At 42.4% G+C, this 26270-nt stretch overlaps 2 protein-coding genes across 4 annotated transcripts; one reads left to right on the top strand and one right to left on the bottom strand.

The window, feature by feature from the left end:
* The first annotated feature begins 1946 nt into the window (after positions 1–1946).
* On the top strand, positions 1947–18167 carry SCRG1 (stimulator of chondrogenesis 1). 2 transcript variants are annotated; one of them, XM_083835048.1, is made up of 3 exons: positions 1947–8274; positions 12364–13015; positions 14535–18167. In XM_083835048.1, the coding sequence occupies exons 2-3, from the start codon at positions 12675–12677 to the stop codon at positions 14587–14589; spliced, it is 396 nt and encodes a 131-aa protein (XP_083691174.1). In that variant the 5' UTR covers positions 1947–8274; positions 12364–12674; the 3' UTR covers positions 14590–18167. The 2 variants fall into 2 exon arrangements, with proteins under 2 accessions (XP_083691174.1, XP_083691175.1); XM_083835049.1 differs by having other exon boundaries at positions 1957–8274; positions 12752–13015.
* SAP30 (Sin3A associated protein 30) lies at positions 18005–24479 on the bottom strand. 2 transcript variants are annotated; one of them, XM_083835045.1, is made up of 4 exons: positions 23989–24479; positions 22999–23121; positions 20414–20512; positions 18005–18340 (listed from the first exon to the last, which is right to left on the bottom strand). In XM_083835045.1, exons 1-4 carry the CDS (start codon positions 24331–24333, stop codon positions 18218–18220), a joined length of 690 nt encoding a protein of 229 aa, XP_083691171.1. In that variant the 5' UTR covers positions 24334–24479; the 3' UTR covers positions 18005–18217. The 2 variants fall into 2 exon arrangements, with proteins under 2 accessions (XP_083691171.1, XP_083691172.1); XM_083835046.1 differs by lacking the exon at positions 22999–23121.
* Between the last annotated feature and the right edge of the window lie 1791 nt (positions 24480–26270).

Here is a 26270-nt window from a genome sequence, read left to right on the forward strand (position 1 = left end):
AGCCCTCAAACCTTGGCAGAATGAGGACTAGGATTTAAGTAAGCCTTCCTATGTTTATTCAGTTGGTGAGAAAGCAAACCAATGATATTTAATGCAAACAGCTTTCAAGCATGAACTCTTCATGATGAATTTGTAAATGGTGAATACTCACCATCTAGAAGTCAATGCGCTGCTTTGCGTGCCATATACTTTCAAGCACAGATTTGTCAAATTGAACAAATCCTTCCAGTGACAGTGCTCAGGCAGCTTATCATGTTCCAGGGTGTAAAAATGGCGGCTGAACTGTGCACCCTAATACGCTGGTATTGACAAAAGGAAGCTGGGAAAATTGACTCAGAATTAATGAAGCAGTTCAACAGCAAGGAACGGTATTGGCAAGAGGAGTTAAATATAATTACAACTTAAATAATGATGATTACTTGAGTTGTGAATCCCAAGGAGACAATCCCATTACAGAACAACAGAACAGAGAGAAGCAGGTAGGAAGCAGGAACGTGGTTAACCTTTTGGACTGGTTAACCAGCTTGCTCCTTAAAGAGCATGCCCCAAGAAACGTGAAAATTCTTGCGGTTATCTGATGGAATTTTGTCATCACCCTACCAGACAGAAAAGTTTGTCTGCAATTGCTTCTGAACTACTAAAAAAAAAAAAAAAAGAAAGAAAAAAAGAAAAGAAACCATAAACCAAAACCCCACAAAATATTAATCATTTAGTGAGAACTCTGCTGCAAATATATGTCATACGGGCAATTAAACTTTTATGCTGTGATATATAAACAAAAGACCAGATGGAAGGGTTTCTGCAGTTTATTCCCATAGAGCTGAGTATCTTGCAAATATGGTGATGAATTTTTTTTAAGGAGAAATACAGGTCCTGATTAATGTGGTGGTGACAGGCTTAGGACAATGTATAGAAAATATTAAATTTTATATAAACATTTACGTAAACATATAAAAATAATTTGACCTGGGAATGCTGTGTATTTTCCATGTGTTGGGTATATCTTAAGCTTAATGTGTGCCAAGGCTGCTGAAGACAGCAGTAAATTGCTTCATAGTTTTTGCTTTATGCAAAATTGTCCTTTTTCTTGGGCTACTTACTGTCAAAACACATTGAACTCTACTAGATCCAAACTGAAGAGCTGCATAATGTTTACCTAACACTCAACTGTCAGCTCTTACTAATACAATCATGGGTCTGTGCAAAGATTATAAAGTAATAATTCAGTTCTGGTTACTGCGAGCATGAAGCTTTTAGTCTCAGTTAAAGCAGCAGCAGTCTGGAAAGACTTGTTGACTATTCTTTGGATGAATTTCTCAGTCATTCCAGTGAGCCAGGGAAGATTTCATAGGCTCTCAAAAAAGTGAGGACCCCCATATGCATATGTACATATACATTACACAGTATCTTTTACAAGATATGTATATCCTTAGCAAGTCTTGGAAATCGGAGATACACAGCAAGAACTGACCTATTCTGTTTAATTTTAAAGGTAAAAACTCTGGAAACAGTTTACAGCGATGGCAGTAAACATGCAACAGTGCAGTGCAGTAAACATGCAACAGTGCAGTGGTTACCTAAGTTTCTTCAAAGGAATGGCTGAAACAGCTCCTCAAGGAAAGCAGAAGCACTCTTTATTGACATAAGGGTCACCAAAAGGCATTAATATATGTTTCTGGTTTCATGTTTTTTCAGATGAACTGGAAACTGCGGACATTGAGAAAATGAACTAGCATCAGAAAATTAATTCCTTTGATCAGAGTGACCTGCTAGAGCAATGTGAAAGGTACTTATTCTAAATTGTGCATAAGAATATTTTTTGTTCCTGCTCAGCTTCTATTCAGCAACGAAGATTGATAAGCTGGATTTCATATTTCCACAAATAACATTCCTTTGTGGATTTTCCTGGGTTACAACGATGGTAAACTACAACAGTAAACAGTTGTCTTTTGTAGTTAAAGCTGATTAAAAATGAGCTGCACTGACATATGTTACAGATGAGACTAAATTATTTGTCTCTGGTAAGTGTCTGGTATAATATTCTTCAAAAAAAGGTTTCAGCTATGATTTGTAGTTTTGCTGCCCAAAGTCTATGGAGTAGTCCTTCTACATGTCAGTTATATGACTGCGATCTATAGCCTGTATGCATAAGACTCTGATATTTTGACTCCAAATATAATTCAGGACTCAAGAATTATTTTAGTAAAATTCCTTTTTATTTCCAACAGTAAAGAAGCTGAGACAACATTTTGCTCAGGGCCCCAACATACAGGACAGCCCTTTCAGCAGGGAAGCATGCTGTTTTGCTTTACACATAGAAGTCTCCAAGTGGAAATGTGGAGATGTTCCCCTCTCCATCTCCCGTCATCTGATAAAACCACGTCTGCCCTTAGAGGCAAGGGCCTGTCATGATAAAATGCTTTTCAGATGGGTCTCATTTTTTTTTTTTCCACTAGTAATCAATATACAACTTAAGGTCATATATCCTAACCTTTCTGTACTCAGGGGAGTCAGAAGAATTGCTTCAAACTGAAATGTCTACAACTCTTACTAAAAGTCAAACAAAAGCCAAAATAAAACATCAGCAGGACCAGAGAGTACGGCAGTAGTCGAATATGACAGTGCAAATATGACATCTGGTGTGTAGCATGTTACATAAACAGAGACTATACAAATACAATAGAAGATGAGGATGGCAAAAGATATGACAAATTTCGTGAAGGACTCCCAAGGGGATGCGAGAAATTGAGGCCAAGGTGGGAAAAAAAAGAAAAAAGAAAGATCAGTATATACACAACATGATTTGTATGAAATGCTGAAAAAGACTCAAGATATATATATATATTTTTTTTTCCCAGGGAGAACTTACACTTCCAAAATCTAGATGAGCTCTTTGAAGGACTAGATGACTAAGTCAATAAGGGTGATTCAGCTTCTATCACAGCACTTGAGTCTCCAGAATGCTTTTGGCAAAAATCCCTTGTCAGAGGCTCTTAAGGAAGCTGAGTTGTCTATTCATACTTTAAGTACAGAAACAAACAGTAGCACACATGGTCACTTGCCACAATGCAGGGAGGTTGCTGTTCTTACAGGGAATCTGTGCTGTGACTTGAGAAAGCACAAGATCAACCAATAACGGGTACACAACAGAAATTTGCTTTGCCAAACCACAAATTACATGAGCTCATTCAAGATGGTGCTCTCAATACAGACAAATACAGTTCTGCAGCATGCGCTGAAATACAAACTCACTTTTGTTAGAACATGGTGGTGAAATCACAGAATGGCTGAAGATGGAAGGCAGCTCTGGAAACCACCTAGCCCACCCTGCTGCTCAGGCAGACTCAGTTATAGCAGGTTGCTCAGGATTGCGCATTCAGATGGGTTTTTAATATCTCCAAGGATGGAGACTCAACAGCATCTGTTGGCTACCTGTGCCAGTGTTTGACCTGCCTCCCAGGAAAGCTCCTTCAGATGTTGAAATGGAAATTCCCGTCTCCCAACCAGTGTTCATTGCCTCTGCGCCTGTCACCGAGTGCTGCTGAGAAGAGCCTGGCTACATGTTCTTTCCCCTCCCCCATGTATTTATACACATTGATAAGATAACCCCCTAGTTACAGTATGTATAATATACATATCATGCTGAACAGTCCAAGATCTCTCGGCCTCTCCTCGTACAACAGATGCTTCAGTACTTTTGTGGCCCATCACTGCACTCACATCTGTCTTACGCTAGGTCACCTGGACCTGGATCCAGCACTCACCAGCACTGAGTAAAGGGGTAGGGTTACCTCCCCTGACCTGCTGTCAATACTCCTCCTAACGCAGCCCGCGATCCCATTAGCCTTCTTTGCTGCCAGGAACTGCTGCTGGCTCATGTTCAACCCAGCACTCAACAGGACCACATGTCCTTCCCACGAAAGCTGCTTTCTGGCCAGTTGGTCCCCAGCCTGTCCTACTGCACGGGGTTTTCCTCCCCAGGTACAGGGCTTTGCACTGACTTCTGCTGAGCTTTATGGTGTTCCTGCCAGCTTATTTCTGAGTAGCAGAGTAACCATCAGGCATACGGTCTCCTCCCTCCAGTCCTGCTCTATTTACAGGCTTCATGAGACAGCCACCACTTCCGCACTCAGCTGTGCAGTGCCATCTCCATCCTGTTATTCCTTGCTTACAGCCCTCCTCACCAAGCTGGCCAGCCTGTTAACAAAGGAGCTTTTGTCCCATGCGGTCACTCTTCACACTTTCCCGCTCTCTCCTGGCTGTATGGCTGGTGACCACAATGAAGAGCAGCAGGGGTAGAGGTCTGAGGGCTGGAAAAGCCTTCATGGTCTCTCTGCAACACCCCAGACCTGAGCCCCCTGGCAAGCAGCCTTGCTCAGAGCTATCCTGTAACACACAAAAGGCAGGGGGATGGTCAAAGGCTTCAAAAGCCAGTGTGGTGATCTATAATATCTTTAGTAGTGATTAAGGAAAATTAGGTCAGATCTTATAAGTAAATTCTTCTGTGTGTTTTTTTTTTTTTTCCTTTAACTACAGAAATATTAGCATAGGTGATAGAGGCAAAGGTATCTCTCCCTGTTTTCTTTCAGACTCCTGGCACCAACCCACTCCAGCAGCTGCAGAATGCTCCACACCCTCAAGGCCAGGCACCTTGAATTATCAACAACTAATTCCTAGCAAAGCAGTAAGAAACCAACACCACCACCACACACAGCAACATTTTGAATCAGCAAAGAATCGGACCAGGCATGTACTTCTGTGTATCAGACAACTAGTGCATCTGTGATAGCTGTTTACTGGGAATACTTTCCCAATTTACAGTAATTTAGAGAATATAATATATTCAGATTCATTTGCCTCTCTGAAACACCAAGCCGTAGACACACACACACCTAATATTAACTTACTTGGCATGTCTGGAATTGACAGTTCATATCATCAGATTCTGACTGTATTGCATCCTCTCTGCATTAATAGAAAAGCAGCAACAGCCTGAGCATGTCAATAGAGAATTGATCTGAGGAAATACACTAAAAGATGCCTTTGATTAGACCAGTGCTTTGTCTCATATTTTAACCAAGCACAGATTGCAGCCTGCAGAAGAAGTTGAGAAAACCAAAAGCAATAACAGGAAGTCAAAAATTACTGAGAGAGAAAACAGAGAGGCTCTGGGACTTCACAGAGAACAGCCACTGGAAATAAAGCAACATCTGATGATAAAGGCAAGAGACAAAATCGCATGATCAACAACTACTGTGCCCTGATTTCTTCAGAACAAGCAACAAACTGTTGTCTAGAAAATTCAAAGTCTAATGCAGGTACCAGCTAGAAAGTAAATTGCCAGATGTGGGAATTGTGAAGGCAATAGTAGAATATCTAATAGCACAGATGTTTTCTGAACACAATCAACAACAGAACAAAGGATAAAAAAAGTATCCTTGGTTAAAGCTGCACTAAGTAAAAGCTTTGTAAAGTTACACTAAGTAAAAGCACAGAAAATGCATTTGCAAATACTGTTTGTTTGACATTATAGATGCTGAGACATGGGAACGGTGACACGAAAGGCACAATGCAAGTTATGATGTTTGTGTTACGTGTATTTGCAAAATGAGCATGTAAGATTTACTGTTGCTTAAAAATCCAGCATGCTGAAAACTGACTATAAGGCACCCTACCTACTGTCATCCTGTAGCAAATGATGACAGCACTTAATGTCTTAGTTGTACTGGCACTGTCTTTACCACCAGCATGAAGTCTCCAAGGTCTTTATACATCCCCACAATATCTACAGTCATTTACAATCCTCAGGTATAGGCTTTAGATTGCATCATCCAGCAAAATCAGGCTCAGAGGTTCCTCATATGAACTGTATGTATTAAATGAGCTGTCTGACTCATAGCTTAAGTGGCAACTTTTAAGTGGATTTAATGTAAGAGGAGAAACATTGGTATTCTTCACTGTCAGACTGCAAAAAGCTGGATGATGACATCGAGAATGCAATAAAATGCAAATTGATTTTTGTTCACTGAAAAAAAAGTTAAACCTGTGTGGCTTACATTAAAAATGCAAAGCACATATAAAATGCTGAGTACTTAAATTCAAAAAGCAAAGATTATTTTCCCAGGGCACATTACGTAAGTTTATTCTAGAGTAATGCTGTATACTTGAGGCAGTCACCCTTTTGCAGCTGAATTTCATTGCTACCTTTTCTGTCTCCTCACGCTGCCAGGGGCCTTTCTCCCTTAAGAACGACTTCTCCCCTATGGATTACTGTTATGACTTTGTCACTGCCCCTTCTGAACAGTTCTGTTTTGCACCTTACTTTGACATACGTCTTTGGACAGGAGCAGGGATGATGTAGGCATCTGAAAAAAGGCTCTGTAGACAAATTGAACATAATTGATAATTACTATGCCCATTGTGTGCACGCACACAGATCAAGGAGGGTGAAAAAGCAGGATTTCCTAACAGTGCTCTTGCATCTTGAGAAAGAATTTAGATCTGGTAACATTGATTTGCACTTTGCTCTCTCCCAAGCCAACAGCATCACAGGCTGCCCTACCCTTCAATGCATTGTCCTGTAATGTACCCTACTTTTCACACCTCAGAGAGCTGCTCCTACAGCAGCCAATGTAGTCTTTGGTTGCACCTCACCCCACAGATTCCCTAAAACCTTTGCTCCCTCCCAATCTCAATTTACTTCCCAGTTTCTGTGGTGAAGAAACTTCAGGAGAGAGAAAGTTTCCTCCTGTTCCTGAATGTTTGCCACAACTGGAAACATCATACACAAACCTATGGAGAGGGGGGAAAAACACCAGCAAAATGTTAGCTTTGTTAGAACTCTCTTTTCTCAAAGCCACAAGGGGACATTTCCCAAAGACACATTTCTCCCTGCACACTTCTCTTTATAAACAGAGCTATCAGCCCACCAAACTGCTGGACTGCTATCCATGCAAGTCCCTCGCAGGGAACTGGGACACCGAGTCCTCGCAGAGGCATTAGGATTATCTCATTTAGAGCACGGGCTGCCAGGGCAAAGATCCATGTTGGAAAGGAATTACTGCAGAGAAGCAGAGCCAGCATGAGGCGTTTTGTCACCCCGATGTCCTGTACAGGCACAAGCGTATGTCCTGCTCCCTGCTGAGCCGGCTGCCCTTCTCCAGCAAAAAGAGGGAATGCCCTGCTGGCTGTGACCACCACCAGAAGGGACATGCAGGTTTAAGCGGTTTTCAACACAAGCACCAAGACCTCGATTTGTATATTGAAGCAGCTGAGCAGAGGTATGTTTTTGTACTTGTAACAAACCTCTGTATTAAAAGCAGCTCGATAGAGAAAAATTCTAGCTACGAGAGAATAAAAATAATGCAGACTAGAAGTGTAAAAAATTACTAGTTGACAACTAACGTGTAACCTTACTTGTCTGTTCGTATGACAAAACAGAGCCAGCATGCTCACAACAAAAGGAGGGCCTAAATTGCAATAGAAACGTAAGGACACTGACAACACCCCAGACTTCACCCCCAAGACTTTTTCTCTTTAATACATAATACTTCAGCTCCATTCAAGGACTTCAAGTTGTGTTTTAGTGATACCAGATGATTTGATTTGCGTTTTTAGTCTAAAATATCTTCCTCTGAAATACCATTCACCTTACCTCTTGATTAAAAGTTTGGCCAGTATTGAACTCAATGCAGTGTCACGTAGTATGCTGTACAAAAAGCCTGGTTAAAATAATTACAGTTCTTGATTATTTCATTTTCAAAAAACAGGTTCCTGAAGTCAGGAATTGCATAAGACTGCTGGCTAGGTGCACGGGTCTTGCTCAATGCAAACAGCACATCAGCTCCGTGCCCTGCTCTGCTCCCCCCACCAGCCCCACACCTGCTGTGGCTGCACAGCAGGACGCACGTATTCTGCAGGCCGTTTTCCCTCTCCCTGTGCTGGATGTTTTGCTTTGCTCTCTGAGGAGACACCTTGCCATCAGGTCCTGGATGAACTAATAGTTTCCTGCTGGAAAGGATACGTTCACTTTTTTTTTTTTCTTGTCTAGGTTGGCAGTGACTGAATGAGGCAGCTCTTGAAGCCCATCCTCTGGCCCCTCGCTGGAGAAGGGAGTGTGTCACTCACAGGCAGAAGTCAGGACAGACAAAGGGCTGTTTGTCCCACATCTCCCGTCAGCCCTCCCTCTTCTCATCCCTGCTAGCTCTAGCTCTCTGTGTCTATCTGAAAAGACACAGCTGCCAAGAAAGTGAAAGAGTGAAGCAGAAGAAAAAGGTATGTCGTGCTCCTGAAATTATCCTTGTGCACTTGTTGTTCTGGTACTACTTACAGACTACAGAATTAGAAATATATATATGGGAACATGCAGAAGATTTGGGAAAAATCTGATACATTGTGGGCAAAAGATGTTATTTAAGACAGATGCATCCATATGATCCAGCTAAAGATAACCCTTTCCCTATCTTGCTCTTTAAAGCTGGATGTTATATATTAACATCTGAAGTCATTAAACATACTATATTGCCTGCCTGTACTCAATATTATTGCAAAGTTGGTGAATGTGGAGAGAGGTATGTTCACAATGAATTGCTGTCTTTAAGAAAACTAAATGGGTTTTAATGAGAACTCAATTTCTTGAAAGAATCATGGTATTGATGGGAATTACAAAGCAGTAATTCACTGAATTCATCCTCAGTGGAATAGCCGCTGTCCTCACAATGCACCAACTGTTCAAGCAAAACAGATTTGAAGACTTCTTTAATGGAAGAAAGTTCTTAATATCAGTTATGAAGTTCTTGTGTAATGATTTCTTATGAATGCATTAATAAACCTAACTATAATGCACTGACACCTAAATATTAAACGTTAAGTTTGGCTCTTTACAGGTGTTTCTGACTTAGAAACCTGACAAATGAAAAAAAGATAAAAGGCATTTTATTTTGAATAAGTACTTTAACTCTTGACCTCAATGCACATTGAGATTGCAATGTATAAGTTTATGTCAAAAAATAAAAAGCTTCATCATTTAAAGCACAATTTGCCAACTTGTTAACCCAGCACCTGCCACTGGATTGACTGGAACAGATCACACACCAAGACAGTACCAGTTAGATTAGAGTATTTGCTGTTTTCAGAATTAGGCAACTGGAGAGCCATAGACAAGAATATCAACTCTGAAAGGTATATATAATAGCTGACAGACAAAATTGTAAATATTTATCTTTTCGCAAACTGGAAGGATCTCTAGATGTGCTGAAATATGCATCTCTGTGCCATTTCTCAGTGTTCCCTATATCTGTCTCTATTGCCAGCACCTGAGCTCCTACTAATATCATGGGGCATTTAAAGTGCATCTCTATTCTCATGAAGTACTACCCTGTAGTTCTCAGCCATGGATGCTGAAACCTGGGTTATTCTGTTTGGTCTTTTTGTGACTCCCTCTGCTCCTTGCAGATCCATAAGCTAGATGGTGCCAAATCACTTGGCAGGACAATTCAAACACTCTCGGGTGAACGAGCAGGGATAGTGGTGATTCCTGATTCACAGCTCTCAGTCCCAAACAAAACATTTTCTTCTACACAAAATTCTAAATTTTTTCAAAGCATTTGTTTTCACAGCTGAACTTCTCTGAACTTCACTTACACCATGTCAAAGCAATCAGAGAAGTAATTTCTTAAAACAGACCTTTGCAAATGCAAGGAGATCATTTTAAATTCTTGTAGACGGTTTTACTTCTCTGTTAGAATTTGAGAAGATATAACCTGGATAGAGAACCTGGTCAGGCTGAGCATAACTGGCATTACTACTTTTTCAGAAGGTTTTACATAAATGTAAGACTGTTTGCTGGCAGTGATTTTTGAGTCCCTTTTGCAGTTGGATTTATTCAAATTTCCCTGATTTATTTTATGAGAAAAGACTGTTTCTATAGTATGCAAAAGCAGATAAGGTCTTTGACATGCATTTTCAGATGAATATGCACTTACTAGCTCTGCTATTTAACTAAGCAATCAGTAACATTCAATCATTTGTGAAACCATAGTCAGAAGAAGAGGTTGCAGCAGTTTGTCAGGGGAAAAAACAATTTTGCTTCTGAAAGATCTGCCGAGTTCATCACCGCTGATCCTGTGCAGGGAATTGATGAAACACTCCAGTTCCTTGGCAATCTTTCATCCGCGAATAGGCACCATTCTCTCACTGTAAAGGAATAACCTTTTGAAGAAAGGCCTTTTGACTGAAAGTTTCCTTTCAGTTACTAACTGAAAAAAAGTAAATATTTAAGGAAAAAAAGATTTTTCTGAAAAACAGCAATGCTGAGCAGATAAGATGCATAACTGACCTGCTAGTGAAGTTGTCTGTCCATAGCTCAATGGCATGTGACTCTGCTAATACCAATTTTGACAGCTATCCATATCAGCCATCTCAACAATGCACCCTAGCACTATCTTGTTATATTCCAAAGTGGGTACTGAGGTACCCTAAACTGTAGATCATGATTTCTGAATCCAGCAGTTTGACAGTCTACAGAAAATCTGTCCATTTTCAGGACAGAATATGTTCCTATGAATTTTGAGCAGATCAGCAGCTGGCAACAGACTCATATGAGCATTCCAGCTAAACTCCATGTAGAAAAAGCTCATCCAAATTATTAAGAACAAAAAATGTGCACAAGAGCAAGATATAAATGCTTCATCCTCAGGGGAAGAACTGATAGAATAATCCAATCACAGAAAACAGGCACAGAAACCTCTGCTTCCTGAATTTATCTTTCATGGAACATTTCTTCCATTAAATACTTTCATAATGAAGTTCAATTACTTGAACAGAAAAATGTTAAATTGTATTTCTGACATTGGCATTTATCAAGGTATAGTACAAACAAACTTCCTCTTTGAGTATTAGTCGTCCCTTAGCAGAACCCTCAAACTGCAGTGTTTGTAATCCTACAAAATAAAACCATTATTATAATGATTCTTTACCTGATTCTGAAAAAAACATAAAGCAAAGTTAGAACAGTGTTTACTTTGAGAAGTAGTTTTGAGGCCTAAAACTACTAAAGACAGTACGTTATTTAATACCGCACTCCAAAGTGATTAAAAAATAGATCCCTACAGCTCCATTACTAGTAGTTTATGGAGTCTTCTCCTCAAAAGTTCACATACAAGTTCACAGAAAGTAAAAGGAATCATTGGATGAATTTTGTTTCTATGACAGAAGTTAAAAAATACACAAGAGCTTAGTCATATTCCTTAATACTTTGGCCACTTATTAATAAATTTGAATTCCCAGATTTTCTTAACTATCTCTAGCATATCACGGAAAGTCAGCAAGAAATCTAAGGCAGTTATGTAACTATACAGGAAAAAAAAACACACACTACCAATACAGTAAATTTATATGTTTAAAAGCTTATTGTTTGTTTTTCAAAGGTTACCTCAATCATTCTACAAAATATCACAAGCAGGACTCACTTATCTTAGTGACCTCTGTACCTGACACTTTTCTTATCTAGATAAAAGCTCTGCCACCTTAACCTGAGACTTGAAAGTCTTTGCTCAGATGTTGTTTTATTCCTGGTTTTGGATTAGTTTAGAGTGCTCTGTTCTGCAGCCACACAAGACAGACCTGAACTAGCCCACAGTGCTGTAGCAAAGGGCAACTAACTCTGAAGTGCCAATGCGATGAAACAAAATCTTTTTTGATGCTACCACAAATAGAGTTAGGAACGCTCACAGGGAGAGCTAGCTACACAGACCTGACCACTGTTTTAGGTAAGGTTTCAGAGCAAAATTCATTTTTTAATTCAGAGATACCAGGTCTCTTTAATTTAAGCATGAGGCAAAAGCAGTAAAAAAGTCAAGCCCACCAACCTCTCAATCCTAATACCAGTAAAAGGACTAACTTAGAAAAGCAAATGCAAGTTCAAGGGTCTTACCCAAAGCATTGTGACACAACCTCTGTGCAAAGCAGCCCAGAAAAGCACAGCTGGCATTAAGTAAGCTCACACAGATGATGGGAAGCCTCATCACCACCAGCAGTTCTGCAAGGAATAGTTTATCCTATCATTTAAAAAGCAATGTCAATTAAACTATAATGACCTCTTGTAGCAAGACTCAGCTAAGTAGTTTTCAGTACCAAGATAGATTAAAAAAACTTCTCAGTAATGCTGCATCCCACCAGAGCCTGCAGAGCAGTCCTTGCCAAGGGTGCAGCATCTGACAGCCCTGCAGGGCTCTGGCTGCCTGGGCCATATAGCACTTCAGTTTCTCAGGCAGTCTGGGACAGCAGTCTGGCTCAGACAGTTTTTCCACAACTTTTGTGGGGGAAAGATAGTATTAATTTCATGCAAATTACTCATTTCAACAGTCTCAAACAGCTGAAATCACCAGGAAGGCAATGATAGCCATGAACATTTCCCCCGCGCTGGTAGCCACCAACGCATGCATTTACACTGCTGAGAGAACGCGACCAGCTCGAAGCAATTTTCTCAAGGTGAGAGACCAAAGCAACAACAGAATTGCCAGCAACAGAAGCCTCAATTCCCAGAGAAAGGATTCCCATGGTTGTACAGAAAGTAATGAATATCAATTCCATGGCAATATTATTTACATCCTAGGAGAAAACACTCTCCAGCACAGAGGCTCAAACCTCCAAAAGTTCACAGGAAAGACAGAAAAATGTGCGCCAGAAAGCAGACTGGGGAAAAGACCTGTTCAACAGCTATACCTGTGTCACGTACCTCATTTCTCTTTAGCACTCCTGCCGTGGGAAGCTTTGCAAAAATGAAAACGCTCTCGGCTCTGCTCGTGCTGAGCACTCTCCTGGGTGCCCACATGGCCCCCTCCCGGCGCCCCTCCTGTTACAAAAGAGCTCTGAAGGACCACAACTGCCACAGCATCCCCGAGGGCATGGAGAACCTTCGACGAATCAATGGAAGCCTGCAGGATCACTTTTGGGAAGGGAAGGGCTGCGAGACTGTCTGTTACTGCAACTTCAAGGAACTGCTCTGCTGTCCAAAGTAAGGTTACGCTCAGTTCATAGAAACTTGCCGAGTTCTGTACAGCCACCCATTATATTTCCCCCACTTTACAGTTTCCACTGGAGGAATAAGCTGCCATGTTAAAGAAACACATCACTTGAGGTGGTTTGAAACTATATCAAGATACAGCCAATTACCTGGCACACTGGCAGTTTTCAATTCTTGTTTTTCAGGGCCTCACCTGGGACATGCTTAGCATACTTCGTAAGCCTGCAAGTGCCATTGGGAGGGGATTTAGCATTGCAATCGCCCAGCTTTTGACTCTTCTGCCAATAACTGTTTAAACTAATAACATGAACTACAAATCCTTATTCACAGCAGCTTGCAATGAAGATGTTTTCGGGACCATAAACAAAGACATTTGATTTCTGTTAGCCAATAAAGAGTTATGCTACTATTCCAAGGCATGTACATATATGTCGGCTGAATAAATGATTCTGTAAAGACAGTTGTTTAAAGTAGGAAAGCAAACAGGGGGAGAATAGGTTTGCAAATGCCTGCAAGGGTGGAAAAAGATTTGGAGATTTAGCCAACGCTTTGCATGCCGGCTGACAGTGTTGACAAAGCAAAACAGAAAATCTCATGGAATGTGTTTTCGTTGTTGTTGTTTTACAGAAAGAATGTGCATCTCAATAAAATTAATATTTAGTGAATAAACACCACCAGCCTGTACTGGTTTGAAGACAAAATATATTAAGAGATTATTTCCATTCAGCTTTCCAGCAATGTCTTTTCTTCAAGAAATTTAGATTAAAACATCAACGCTTCGCAACTTCTTAATACTCCAGGGACATTATAATGTGATGGCTTTATATAGGCAAGCAAAAATAACTTTTTATACAAGCTCCTCTTGCCACCCAAGTTTCTCAAGTCCCTTAAGTCCAATAAAAGATAACTTGTCCATACTCCTGTAGGGGACTAGATTTGAAATGAGTGAGAATGACTCCTAAAGCTAGAAATCTAAACATTTAAACTGAGAGCAAGGTTTAAGTAAATTTTTCATATTTCACTCTACCTAAAACCAGATATAGTGCCCTCACCCTGAAGCACACTTTGGGTTTCCAGCTTTAACCTGAGCTTTGAAAGCCTCTTACTTTGATACAAATACACAAGGAGGTCTTCCTTCATCCATCTTAAGATACAGAAGACCTACTTTGTGGGTCCACTCTCAGGACACATTGCACTAAGCAGAATGCATGCACGTGCCAAAGTTCTTTATAATATATAATATTTTGTAAGTTTACCTTCGCAAAGCTAAAATACCATGCTGGAATCCTGGCACACTGGTCAGCCAAGGGAGTTTTTGCCCTCACTTCTGAATCAGGCCAGCAGAGGTAGAAACAGTGTCTTCATACAGACCCACAGCTGCATTTGCATAGCTGGAAGGGCATCCCATATACACAGTAATCACACATACAACCCATAAAAGCTAACAAACATAGAAATGCATGTCACGGTAAAGCTCTAATAATTATTAAAATATCTAAATCTCTTTCAGGGAGATTTTCTTTGGACCAAAGGTATCTTTTGTGATCCCCTGCAACAGTGAGTGATCAACATCAAGCCTGCCAGTGAGGACAACCTACATCATTCTGCAATTGCATAACAACACTTTCAAGGGGAAAAATAAATCCGATGTCAAGCAAAAATAAATAAATTTTAAAAAAAAAACACCTCTCTCTCTAAGCACATTGCAGCGCCTCTCTTTGCACTGGAGAAAAATTTCCTTTCTTTACCTTTTTGGAATATGTAATAAGTTCTTTTGAATTTGGTAGCTGTTAATTAGCTCCATATATCATGTGAAAGACTGTACAAGTGCATAATAGTCCTAATATGCAGGTCCCAGCAAAAAGCCTACCTTTTTAATAAGCGCAACATTCTCAAATAGTTTTTATGAAGGAGTTTCAAAATTAAGCCTTCACGTGGTTAAGAACAACTCTTGCAGGAATCTACTGCATTGCAGCTTCCTACTGCTTTATTGCTGCTATGCAGTTAACGTTGGTTTAAGCTGACACTATTCAGTACCTAGCACTTCCATACGTAGGTTCCCACCTTCTCCCTGGCCATCTTGGGAAAAACAAGAAAAACAACACTCACAAACTCACACCATTCATCTTTGAAAATTCCACTGAAAAAAGTTAAAATTCATATGTAGTAAAGTACATGTAGAAGATGATTATGTCTAATTTTTCAGCTGCATATGAAATCTTAAGTTAGGATGAACATTGAACTCTTAGAATACTAAAACAGCAGCAATAGCACGTATATATATGCATATATATTTAGAAAGACAGAAAGAAAGTCAGACTGACACAGGGTCAGTTAAGGCAATATAAAAATACTCACTTAAGCAGCTTTTGGATCCAGCCTCATTTGAAATACAGTACCTGGGAATTAAAGTTAAAAACCCAGCTTTTTATTTTTAGGATAGTTCTGTAGGGAAACAGTTGGGTAAATGAAGACAGAGGTAGCTAGAAATATTGGAAGTAGTCATCTTAATTTAAGAGTTATCATGATCTGGCCTATAGATATACAGTTACTTCTCAATACCTGCTGGCACTGTTTACAGTATCAGAGAAAAGTAGCCAATAATTTATGGCCGCTTATAAGTTTAACAGTGGCCATCTGAACAAGCCAGGCTTAGAGACAGTAAACTATCTTACTGCCTTACAAATGGTAACTCTTTAGCTATCAAGTCAGCCACATGAAAAGCATGTAGTACTGAGGTCACTCTTTTTACCCCCCTCAAATCAGTATATTGTTAACCTAATAATTTTACATTACACTGAAAACTGCTAGCATCAGAGTACCAAACTTATTTCACATACCATATGAAATATCAATGACTTTGTTAGTAAACAAGGATTGGATAGGGGTAGCAGTGGCTTGATTATACATAGCTAATAATAAATGTTTCAAATAAATCTGCATGTACCATTTGCCAAGTAATTTTTAGGCTACTGGGTGTTAAACAAACAGTTTGTTTCACTAGGCTTTTTAAGCCTGGTTTGTGTAATTATTCCTGAGTCATTTGGGCTTCCTACCAAATAATCAATTAAGGAAAAAATAATCTGGCAACTCACAGTTGAAATATCCAAAGTCAGTGTTTTGCTAAGAAAACATATGGTATCCACTCTTGTGCAAAATCCTCTATAAACTTCTAGTAGTAGTAAGTGCAAGCAGCTCCTGCTGGTCATGCCATCTAGCTCCTGTGTAAATCATGTTGCATATGCCTATCATCCATAGCTTTCCAGAGCAGGAGCAACAAGAACTGAGGCAGATACACAGCTAGGTTGTAAAGTCAGTAAGTGGTTTTCAGTTACTTCCCCTTCCACCACTACTGACTTGGAAAAATCTACAATCTGTTGGAAATAAACGTTTTGCCACTTTCCACATACAGCAAGATAGGGTCACTTAGGCTACTACTTTAAGACCAATTCCCTATAGAAAATTGCTTTTGTTTCTCCCTGCTCTCCTTCCCTCCTGAAAAAGCTTCTACAGGTCCTGCCAGACCTACGTGCAAACATTCATCCCTGTCCTCCATACTGTAAGAGAGAAAAAGCCTTTATCCTTCAGGTGCCCAATTCAGGGCCAGATTTCCTGGCTGCTTCCCCAACTAACGGTTCAAAGATGACAAATTCAACTTGTGCAAAGAACATTTAGTAAACAATTTTGCAGACACTACTGTGAGAAGGGTACTGAAACATCAAGAAATAACAACTTTAGCCACCACTAGTTAGATATCACTAACCAGTTTGAACTTAGGCCATCACTGCACAACTTCAACATGGAAAGATCTAAGACACTGCAAGTGAAAGAAATTAGGCCACTTATAGCTCTTGGGAAGGCAGCCAGTTTGAGTTTAGGGTTTATCATCATTCAGTTAAGCAACAGAGTGCCACAGGTCAAAATAGCAGAATGGAGCATCTTGGTTGCAGTGATGCCAAGAAAGTAGTTTTCCCAAAAAAACTCACAAGATTAACATCCATCAGTTTAGACCAGAGAGATACTCTCTCATTTTTCCCTAATTAAGAAATAGCCTTTAAACATCTGATAAGGTTAAAAGTTGCAACAAATGCTAACTGAACAAACTGAAGCCATGTCCTCCTCTGCTTTAAGCTTCTCCTTCTGCCTTTTCTTCAACCCACGCACTCAGCTTAACGCAGAAAGAAATATTTCATGTACCACACATTTAGAGTAGCACAACAACTAACAATGAAGTCCAAGAAGTCATACATAATCCTGTCTTCAACATCATAGACTTTACTAAGATAGCCAATTAAATATATTTCTCATGGTACTTTATGTTTCAGTGTGTTCTTTGTTTTTGTTTTTAAACAGGCCTGAGTTAATGCATGTAATGAACAAGAAACAGCATGCCTATTAGAAGATACCATATGAACCCAGCATAAACTCAGTCTGCCGTTCTCCAATTAAGTTCTTAGCAGCAGTCTACGTACATGAATGGGAAAAAAATGTCAGCAGCTACAGGATTTTTTTCCCAAGTGGAAGATTTCTCAGCACAGTAAGCTGCAGCAGTCTTTTCATCCATACTTATGGCTTTGAAATTCAAGAACCGCATTTTTTTTTTCCTTTTTAATATCGGAGCAGGAAGGCCTGAGTGCTTGGAAGCACATATCCGAGCAATGACAAGATGAATAAACAAATCAGAAAAGCCCGCATCAATTCTTGTTTCCAAAGAGGAAAATGAAAATGTTATTCAGCAATTTCTGCCCTGCTAACAACTGGAACTGTCATTTAAACCCTTTTACTTTAGGAAAAAGAACCTATTGCCAAGTCTGCCACTTTTTTTTTTTTAAGACAGCATTGCATTATGAGAACTTGAAGTACATTCATAAATGTATTCTTGGTAGATTTTAATTGAAAAAAAAATTCAATCATTACATAAGGAATTAAAGCTTAATTATTAAGAACAAGTAACTCACCAAATAAGTTAGACACATCCACTTGAGCAACAGTATCAGTGACATTTATTTAAAATAGTTTGCTGAGGAAGTTTGTTTCATAAGAGATGGTTTTCAAACAAATCAGCAAGGTTATGAAAAATAAAACAGAGAAACACTCTGGGGAGGAAAAAGTTACAAAGAAAGCTTTTGCATATCAACAAAAACCCTCAGTCTTTTGATTTGCAGCGTGAGTCTCAGTCCCAACCTTTTCTGCCTAGTGGACACCACTATCCATCTTTAGATCTGGTTTGTTTTTGTCGTTCTTCACTGAGTAGATGAAATATGTTAAGGTGTCCTTTTCATTCACTGGAATTGTCCTAAAATGGCAGCCAATTATCTACAAAGGAAGAATGCAAGGAAATTAAATAACCACTTTTATATGCAGAAACGGAAGATTCAGATTTAAATAGACTACATTAAAGAAAGTTTAAGAGCTTGATCAAACAGCTTAAAATTAATAAAGGAAACCCCACCTCCCTTCAAAAGTCTTTACTAGTCACACAAAAGTTAGGATAGGAACCATTTTATTGAGAACTCTGAAACAAATACAGCAGATTGTACCCTAATTTCCAAAGTAAAATGCACAGAAAATTGTCAGAAAAAAATAATCAATTCTCACAAGCATAGGAATATCATTACATCTATGTAGTCAGTGCTTGAATCCTATAGAATGTGTAATGACTATTGAATATCAACAAAACTACAGCACAGGAATTAGGCTACTACTCATTACTCAGGCTGAAGGGGGGCCTGTATCATATAGAAAAATGCAAGATCGGATAAAAGAATTTTCAAGACTGATTATTGAACATTCAGCTCTTCAAAACAGAGCTGTCAGTGATAAAAATTCACCATGGTATACCTACAAAAATGTCAATTTCTACAGTTCGAGTCACTTCTGTAATTCCAGAAGTTTTTTCTTCCTCTTCATCAAAATGGACTGTCAGCTTTATAAGTACTCAAATTGACACTGACTGCCCCAGTCTGTTCTCTGGCTTTTTGCAGAACACTTTTTTGGACTAAAATTAGCAAGAGGAAGGGAGGAGAATGGGACTGGTCTTTGAACTACCACAAGGTACAAGCATTTAAAACAATTAGCGAGTTAGAAAGCTTTTCAAACCCCGCTTGAAAAAAAAAAGTCAGAGACAGTTTGACAGAGCCCTTTAACATGGAGTTTTAAGTAACAGCATAACAGCTAGCAGAATGACCATTGTACATTAGGGTGGGTTACAAGAAATCATATGGACTATAAAGTAAGGAAGCTCTGTGGCTATATCTCACAAAGACCAGTAGGTCAGTCAAAGCACATGACAGAAGCTTTGCCTATTCACATGAAGCAGCACAAGAAGAATACGCTATTGCAAACATCTCATGAGATGTACCTAAAGCAGACCCTTAGGAATGCCAGATTTACGGGGGGGGGGGGGGGGGGGGGGGGGATATAATCACTTGTGCTTTTTCAAATCAGTCCTGCTAATTCAAGAACTAGCTGTACATCAAGAAAACACCAAACTGGTTTTAAATTCTTACTCATAGAAGCAGCAGCAGCATTGTTCTTTTACAGCTTGGCCTTGAGATCTCTCACACATTTAAGAACCTTGGCTTTAATCCACACTGCTTTGTAAAGAGATCAACAAAATCTCTGCACTGAAGTACAATTGAGTATTATTGCATAAAACTGAAAAAGTGGCAGCTGTACTTCCCTCCTGAGAGGGTCACCAGTGCTTCCACATATTTATATCAGCAGTCTGTAACTGCATCTTAGCAGTGCAGAAGAGTTCCTTTAAAACTGCACTCCCATACAGTAAAGATACACATGGCTGTAGTCACTGCTTCATCACTTTTAGAAATCTTAATGATAAAAAAATTCATAAAGTTCCATTCTGTGACAAAAGAATCCAGTTTTTAATTAATAGAAATTAATGATCAATAGAAGTCTGTTTTTCAGGTTTCTGTACTTTCTACACAGAAACGTATGTAGATATTACCTAGGGTTTTAAAGCTAAGCTTGAACCTTACTAGTATTTCATTGCTACCTCTCAGTTTCCAACTATCATCAGCAGGACTCTTAAGCTGAAGGTGTGACTGATGCACAGGCTATAAATCCACGATTCTATGATATTCAGAGAGACGCAGATCACCTTACTGTTCAACTCAGCACTTTGTGTTTTTAAGCAGCATACATTCCTTCTCAAAGTTAACAGTCCCTCCTCTGGAAAGAACTTTTACTTTTGATTTACTTGGCTCAGGAGCCACGGCCAATGAAGGAAGCTAGATAAGCTGCTCTGTTTTGTTCTCATAAAATCCAGATTACAGATACACTTTATGCAAGGATCATATTGTAGAGAGAAGAAACACACATGCCATAGCAAGTTGCATTCTCTATTATGGAACAAACACTCATACGTACTTCAACAAGCTGTGCTTTGTTAAGTCCTGGTCTGGTCTGTAGCTTGAAGTGTCTTTTGTACCTTCGAAGTGTGTTTACTTGTAACTGATATAAATCAACCTAGAAGAAAATGAGGGAAGGGGAAGAAAGCAATCTAACGTTACTGATAAGGTTTCACTTATTAATAGTTTGCCTCTCAACATTTTAGGATCTCACGCATACAAAAGCATTGACTGTCAGCTCTGAAGATCTCATTTTGACAAAAAAACACAGAACTCCACCCCACACCTTCGAGCAAAAAGAAAAAACACTCCAGTTCAGTTTAAGAGCAGTTTATTGTTACTGAACATGGCTCTTCCTCCCGTTAGCAGCAGACAATATTTGGAACTCACTACTGTACTTTAATATTTTCTTTTTTTTTTCCTGTTTGTTCCCAGTTTTGAGCATGATAGCACAAAGCCCAGTAAGAAATTTTACATAACATCTGATTCAAAGAACACCTCTGTACTGAGATTTCAGCCATCAAATTTTACACAGGTTACACGCAAGATATAGCACAGCTGTACCATGAGACAGCATGCATTGTAACTGAGAAAAAGTCTAGAGTACAAAGTTCTCTGGCTTGAGGTGAGAGAAGAAAACAGCTGCTCGTGGTCTCCAAACATATCCCTGCTACATAAGCACAACACAGGAGGTACGTGCACAGGCATCGTTGCGCAAAACTATTTTTCAGTGTGAGTTGACAGTTGAGAGAATTGCACAAGCTCCTTTTAGGGATATAAATACACAACCGCAACCCAGTACTCCCTTAGTTTTAAATCCCACAAACTCTGAACAACAGTCACTTCTCCCACCAACAGCTTACCCTCCTAGACAATGCAAAAGAAAGTGAAATCAAAAGACCGAGGAGGGAAGTAAGCTGACAAAACAGGCTGAATGAGAAGTTCTGTTAGGTCAGTTGCTATTGCAGTAGTGTTCTCCAAACTTCCTGCATTAAAGATCGGTTAAGGCATTCACTTCTACTTTAAAGCCACTTAGCAGTCTCAACTATGGAATATTTCGGGCAACAACAGTGCTAGTGCCTACTTGGTAACCTGGCTAGATGTGACGCAATGCTGCCTCACGTGCAGGAGGATGGGCATCCTTTGGTACTCGAGCCAGCCGTACTGTGGAAACTTCTTCCTCCCGGTAGGAATCACTAACATCTAGTGATGGTCATAACTCAGGTGGAAATTGGAAGGCCCTGCAGGTGCTCAGAATATTTTTTCCCCTTAGTAAACTGGATAGCAATTGAAAATAAAAGTGGTCAAGGGCCAACAAGCATGAAAGGTGTATAGTGACCACATGGGAAGTGCATACTACTGTTGTCCAAATGGCTAGCTGAAATGCCTCAAAAGTACTACCCCGGCAGCTTTCTTTCCTGCAGTAGTACCATTAAAAATACACTTGCTTTTTTGTTCTAGAGATATCCATCAGTTGTGTCATACTTTATTATTCTTGTCTGGGAAAACAAAACAGGCTCGCTGAAGAGCTGCAATTACCACTCTGCCAGACAGCTACCTAAAGCCACACAGAATATTAGGTTTAAAGAGGACTTTCAGAGAAGCGATCCAACATGTTTACCGACAAAAGACACAGTCCAGCATCAAACTACTTTCAATCCCCTAAAATCCTCTTAGTCAGAGCATTCAAACAGGAGCCATGTGCCTTCAGGCAGGGATTCTTGTATTAAGTTTCATCAGTTATATTGCTGATGTCTGCAGATGCTGACCATAAGGATGCCATTAAATTAACACTTACGGAGCAATTTCAAAAGACCACTTTAAAAATCCCTCTTGGAGGAGACCAGGTAGGCTCTGCTCAAAATTAACACACAGGCCATAGCAGAAATAATCCACAGCACATGTAGGAAGAAGAGAGCCCTAGGTGCATTCTCTCCCGTTATATTATTGGAAAACATTTGAGAGCTGTGGATTGCTTTCATAACGGGTGATGTTTCACTGGTCTGCAGTGCAGAAAGCAAGCAGGAAAAGTGCCATCCTTCTCAGCTCATTTCAGGTACAGTTCCCTGAACATCACTTCCCCCAGCAAGGGCTAAACACAAAGAGCTACTATCACTAAACTTTCAGTTAGACTAAGGTAACAGGGTAACTGCAAGAACCATCTGCAACACATTTTGCATGACACGCAAGGATTGGAGGGATGGGGCAGCGAAACATTTATATCCCAAGTATCACATGCAATTCCCTTCAACCCCGGCAAAGACAGGTTTTGCTAATATGTAGCAAAGCACAACTTTCAGTAGGACTGTGGAGACAAATCACTTCAGAAGGAGGAAGCTGGAAACAGCAGTTGCCTGAGAGAACTAGAACACTTAAAAACATTCTAGAAAGTCTTGTTCATTCTGTTCTGCACAACTAACACAGAGAATACACTGCAAAACTCAGTCAGCTTCGGTTGTATTAGAAACGGAGTGAACCAGGAGTCAGCCCTTTCCCCACTCCCCAAACTAAAGCTGTGAGAGTGGGAAAGCAGATCTGCGCAGACTCAGCAGGAGGTAAGAGCAAGCTTCGCATAACTATTAGAAAGAGCAACTGTTTAACTACCTCTGGAGTGTCGATGTCTTGCACTGGTGAGTCACCATCATCATCACTGCCTTTCCTCTTTCTTCTATTCCTCACGCTCTGAATTAAATTTTTGTGGAAGTCACAGATATAAAGATGTCTCGCCTAAAAGAGGCAACACCGCAGCTTTCAATCAAATCCGCGTAAACACCTCCTGGGCGTCCGACAGAAACGCGCACACGGCGATATCCTCTCGGCAAGCCCGCTAACAGGGCTCAGGGAGCTTTTCCACCCGACCCCGCTGAGGGAAGGAGTTGCTGCGCTGCAGAGCCCTGCCGCCGGCTGGGCCGGGGAGCGGCGAGGCGCTGCAATGGGCTGGCTCGGTGCGAGGAGCGCAGCACAGACACGTACAGCCCGCCCTCCGGCTCGGGGATCGCGAAGCAAACAAGCAAGAAAAAAAAAAAAAGAGAGAGAGAGAGAGAAGCCAGCAGGAAAAGCCGCCTCACGCTGTTTGGAAGACAAAAATCCGGCTCTCGCCCCACATATCCCCCCCCAGCGGGCTCCCACCGCCTCCAAGGTCAAGCAGCACGCAGCTTTATCCCCAGCTCCCCTCTGTAGGGCCGCGCTGGTTCCGCCGGGGCTCCCCACGCGTGGGGCCGGGGCCGGGGCCGCTGCCCAGCCCCATGCCGTGCCGGGCCGTGCCACGCCCGATGGCTGCCAGGCGGCGGTGCCCGGAGGGAGCCGTGCGGGCGGCGGGACGAGGCGGGGCGGCCGCAGCCCCGAGCTAACAGGGCTGGGGCAGCGCCGGGGACCCCGGCAAACTCCGGCACGAGGAAATTAAAAAAGAAAAAAAAAAGAGAGGAGGGTGAGAGGAGGCTGCCACGCCACCGGAGGAAAGAGAGAAAAAAAAAAAAAAGAAAGAAAGAAAGAAAATCACTAATAGAAAAGGCAGAACTTTAAGGAGGGAAGCGAGCTGCTGGGGAGAGGGGAGAGGGGCCGGGCTCGCCCCGGTGCCGCCGGCCCGTGACTCACGCTCTTGTCCAGCTCGATCTTGACCTTCTTCTGCGAGATGCTCTTCTGGATCCGCTTGCTGAAGCTGGCGTTGCCGGCGGCGCGGCCGCAGCGCTCGCCCTCCTCCCGCAGGCAGCACAGCTGCCCGGCCCCGGGGCCGCCGGCACCGGCAGCGCCCGCCGAGCCCGCGGCGGCACCGGCACCAGCACCGGCGGCCGAGCCCGGAGCCAGCCCCGACGGCGCTGGCGGCGGTGGCGGCGGTGGCGGCGGAGGCACCTCGGCGGCGGATCCCACGCTGCCCAGCGGGGCGGCGGCGGCGGGGTCGGCCCCCCGCGGGGTCACCTCCTCGGGGGCGAAGCCGTTCATGCCCGGCGCCAGCCCCGCGGCGGGGTGCTCCCGTTCCCCCGTTCCCGGCCGGTGCCGCCCGAGCGCCGAAGCCCCCCGCGGCTACCGGAGCGTCGGCGTCGCCCCGCGGGTCGCCCCACTTCCTCCTTCCCCCTCCGTCATGTGGGGACTCTTCAGCTGTTTCCTATGTAACAACAGCAACCTGCCCGCCGCCGCGCACCGCCCTCCGCCGCGCGGGGCGCCACGGGAAACGCAGTCCCGCCGCCCGCAGCCCTCGCCGCGCGAGGACGGGCGGGGAAACTACAACTCCCGGCGTGCCCCGCGGCGGGACGGGGGCCGGCCATTTTGCGGAGGCGCCGAGCGCGCTGGCTGCGGCCCACCCTCTTTCCCTCCCTCCAAGCGCCCCCCTTCTGCCCGCCGCCGGGAGGCCGGGCCCGCCGTGCTGGGGCGGCGGCGGCGGCTCGGCCCCGCTCTTAAAAGACCGCTCTCCCTTCCCCCGCTGCTGCGGGTCGCTCCTCCCCGTCCGCGCGGCCGTTGGGATTTGAAATGCGGGCGGCGGTTGCAGGCCGCGGGGGGCCGGAGGCGGGAAGGTGGGGGCTGAGGGCTGAGGGCTGGCGGCGCCTCCCGGCGCTTCTCCCGGCTCGGTTTCTCTCCCCCGGAGGCTCGCGTTGGGTCCCCGGGCAGCGCGGAGGCCTTTGTTAGGGCTGCCTTGGGGCACGCGTGGTCCCGGCGCTGCCTCCCGCAGCACGGGTCTGTGAGGACAAAGGCAGCGCGCGGGGCAAGTCTCCAGTCTGGGCGTTTAAGAGGTCCCACTGTTAATAAAGGCAGCTTGAACTACCAAAAGTCCTATAAAGGTGGCTCTGACAACCAAAAACACCTCAGATTTCTCTAGCGCTTTCACTAACGATGAACTAAGACCTCGCCGTGCACAGCACTAGCTAAACATTGAAGATACGACAAAAGTATTTTTATTTTCCAGACTTCACCAAACTGCACAAGGGACGCTGACGTGAGGCCGTTTAACAGTTCAGCTGGCGGCAGCGCGGTGACAGAAGCAGCAAACTTTGACCTGTTTCCGTTCAAAGCGCACGCACCGACCAGCGAGGCTCCGCTTTGCTTTCAAACCGCGGTGAATATTCCCTGAGATCCCCGAAGCGGCATCCGAGCTGGCCGTACGCGGAGCGTGGTGATTTAATCGCGGAAATATTCGGCCGTATCAATTACGGCGCGTTTTCAGCTTGCAGAAAGAAGCAGAAGAGTAGCAGGGAGGTCAGTGAATGATTTGAGAAGACACAGATCCGGTGTAAGCCAAAGTTCTGCGTGAGCCAGGGAACATGATTATACCGCAGTTTCAGTTTGTGCTGCAGATGGCTTTTTAATCTGATTACATAACCCGGTATTAGAGAGTAAGGGCAGGTCCTGCTGACGCTCCCAACAGTTGTAATTGAATGAAGGATACAGTAACTGAAGTTAGGCTGAGCTTAAAGTAACAGGCAACAGTTACACAAAAGGCAAGTTTCAGTGATTATGGGGAGGAATTGGATAAGGGTTGGAAAAAATATCAAACCCTCTTTTGTTATCAACCAGGCTGAAGACTAAACGAAGCATCTGGGTTTAATTCCACATTCTGCCACTGTATAATCTCAGAGAACAGACGTTTAACTCACTTGTAAGGTTTCTCATAATTTGACCATTTCAAACATGGTAATGATGTTAACATTAAAACAAAACAAAGGGAAAAAAAAAAAACCAACAGTGGGAGGACGTACCTAAAGAAGGACATAGGAAGCACATGCTGGGAAAACTGGGCCAAGGGTGAGTTCCAGGAATTTTTCAGAGGAAATCTGGGTCACGAATAGCAATTTCTAGAATCTGACACTGTGTCTTTTGAGATTCATTTAATTTCTTCAGATGGTTTTGACCTTACAGTAAGCATAAAATACATCAATCAACATATG

Source organism: Anser anser, assembly GCF_964211835.1.
Source record: "Anser anser genome assembly, chromosome: 4".
In the NCBI taxonomy this organism is placed as follows: domain Eukaryota; kingdom Metazoa; phylum Chordata; class Aves; order Anseriformes; family Anatidae; genus Anser; species Anser anser.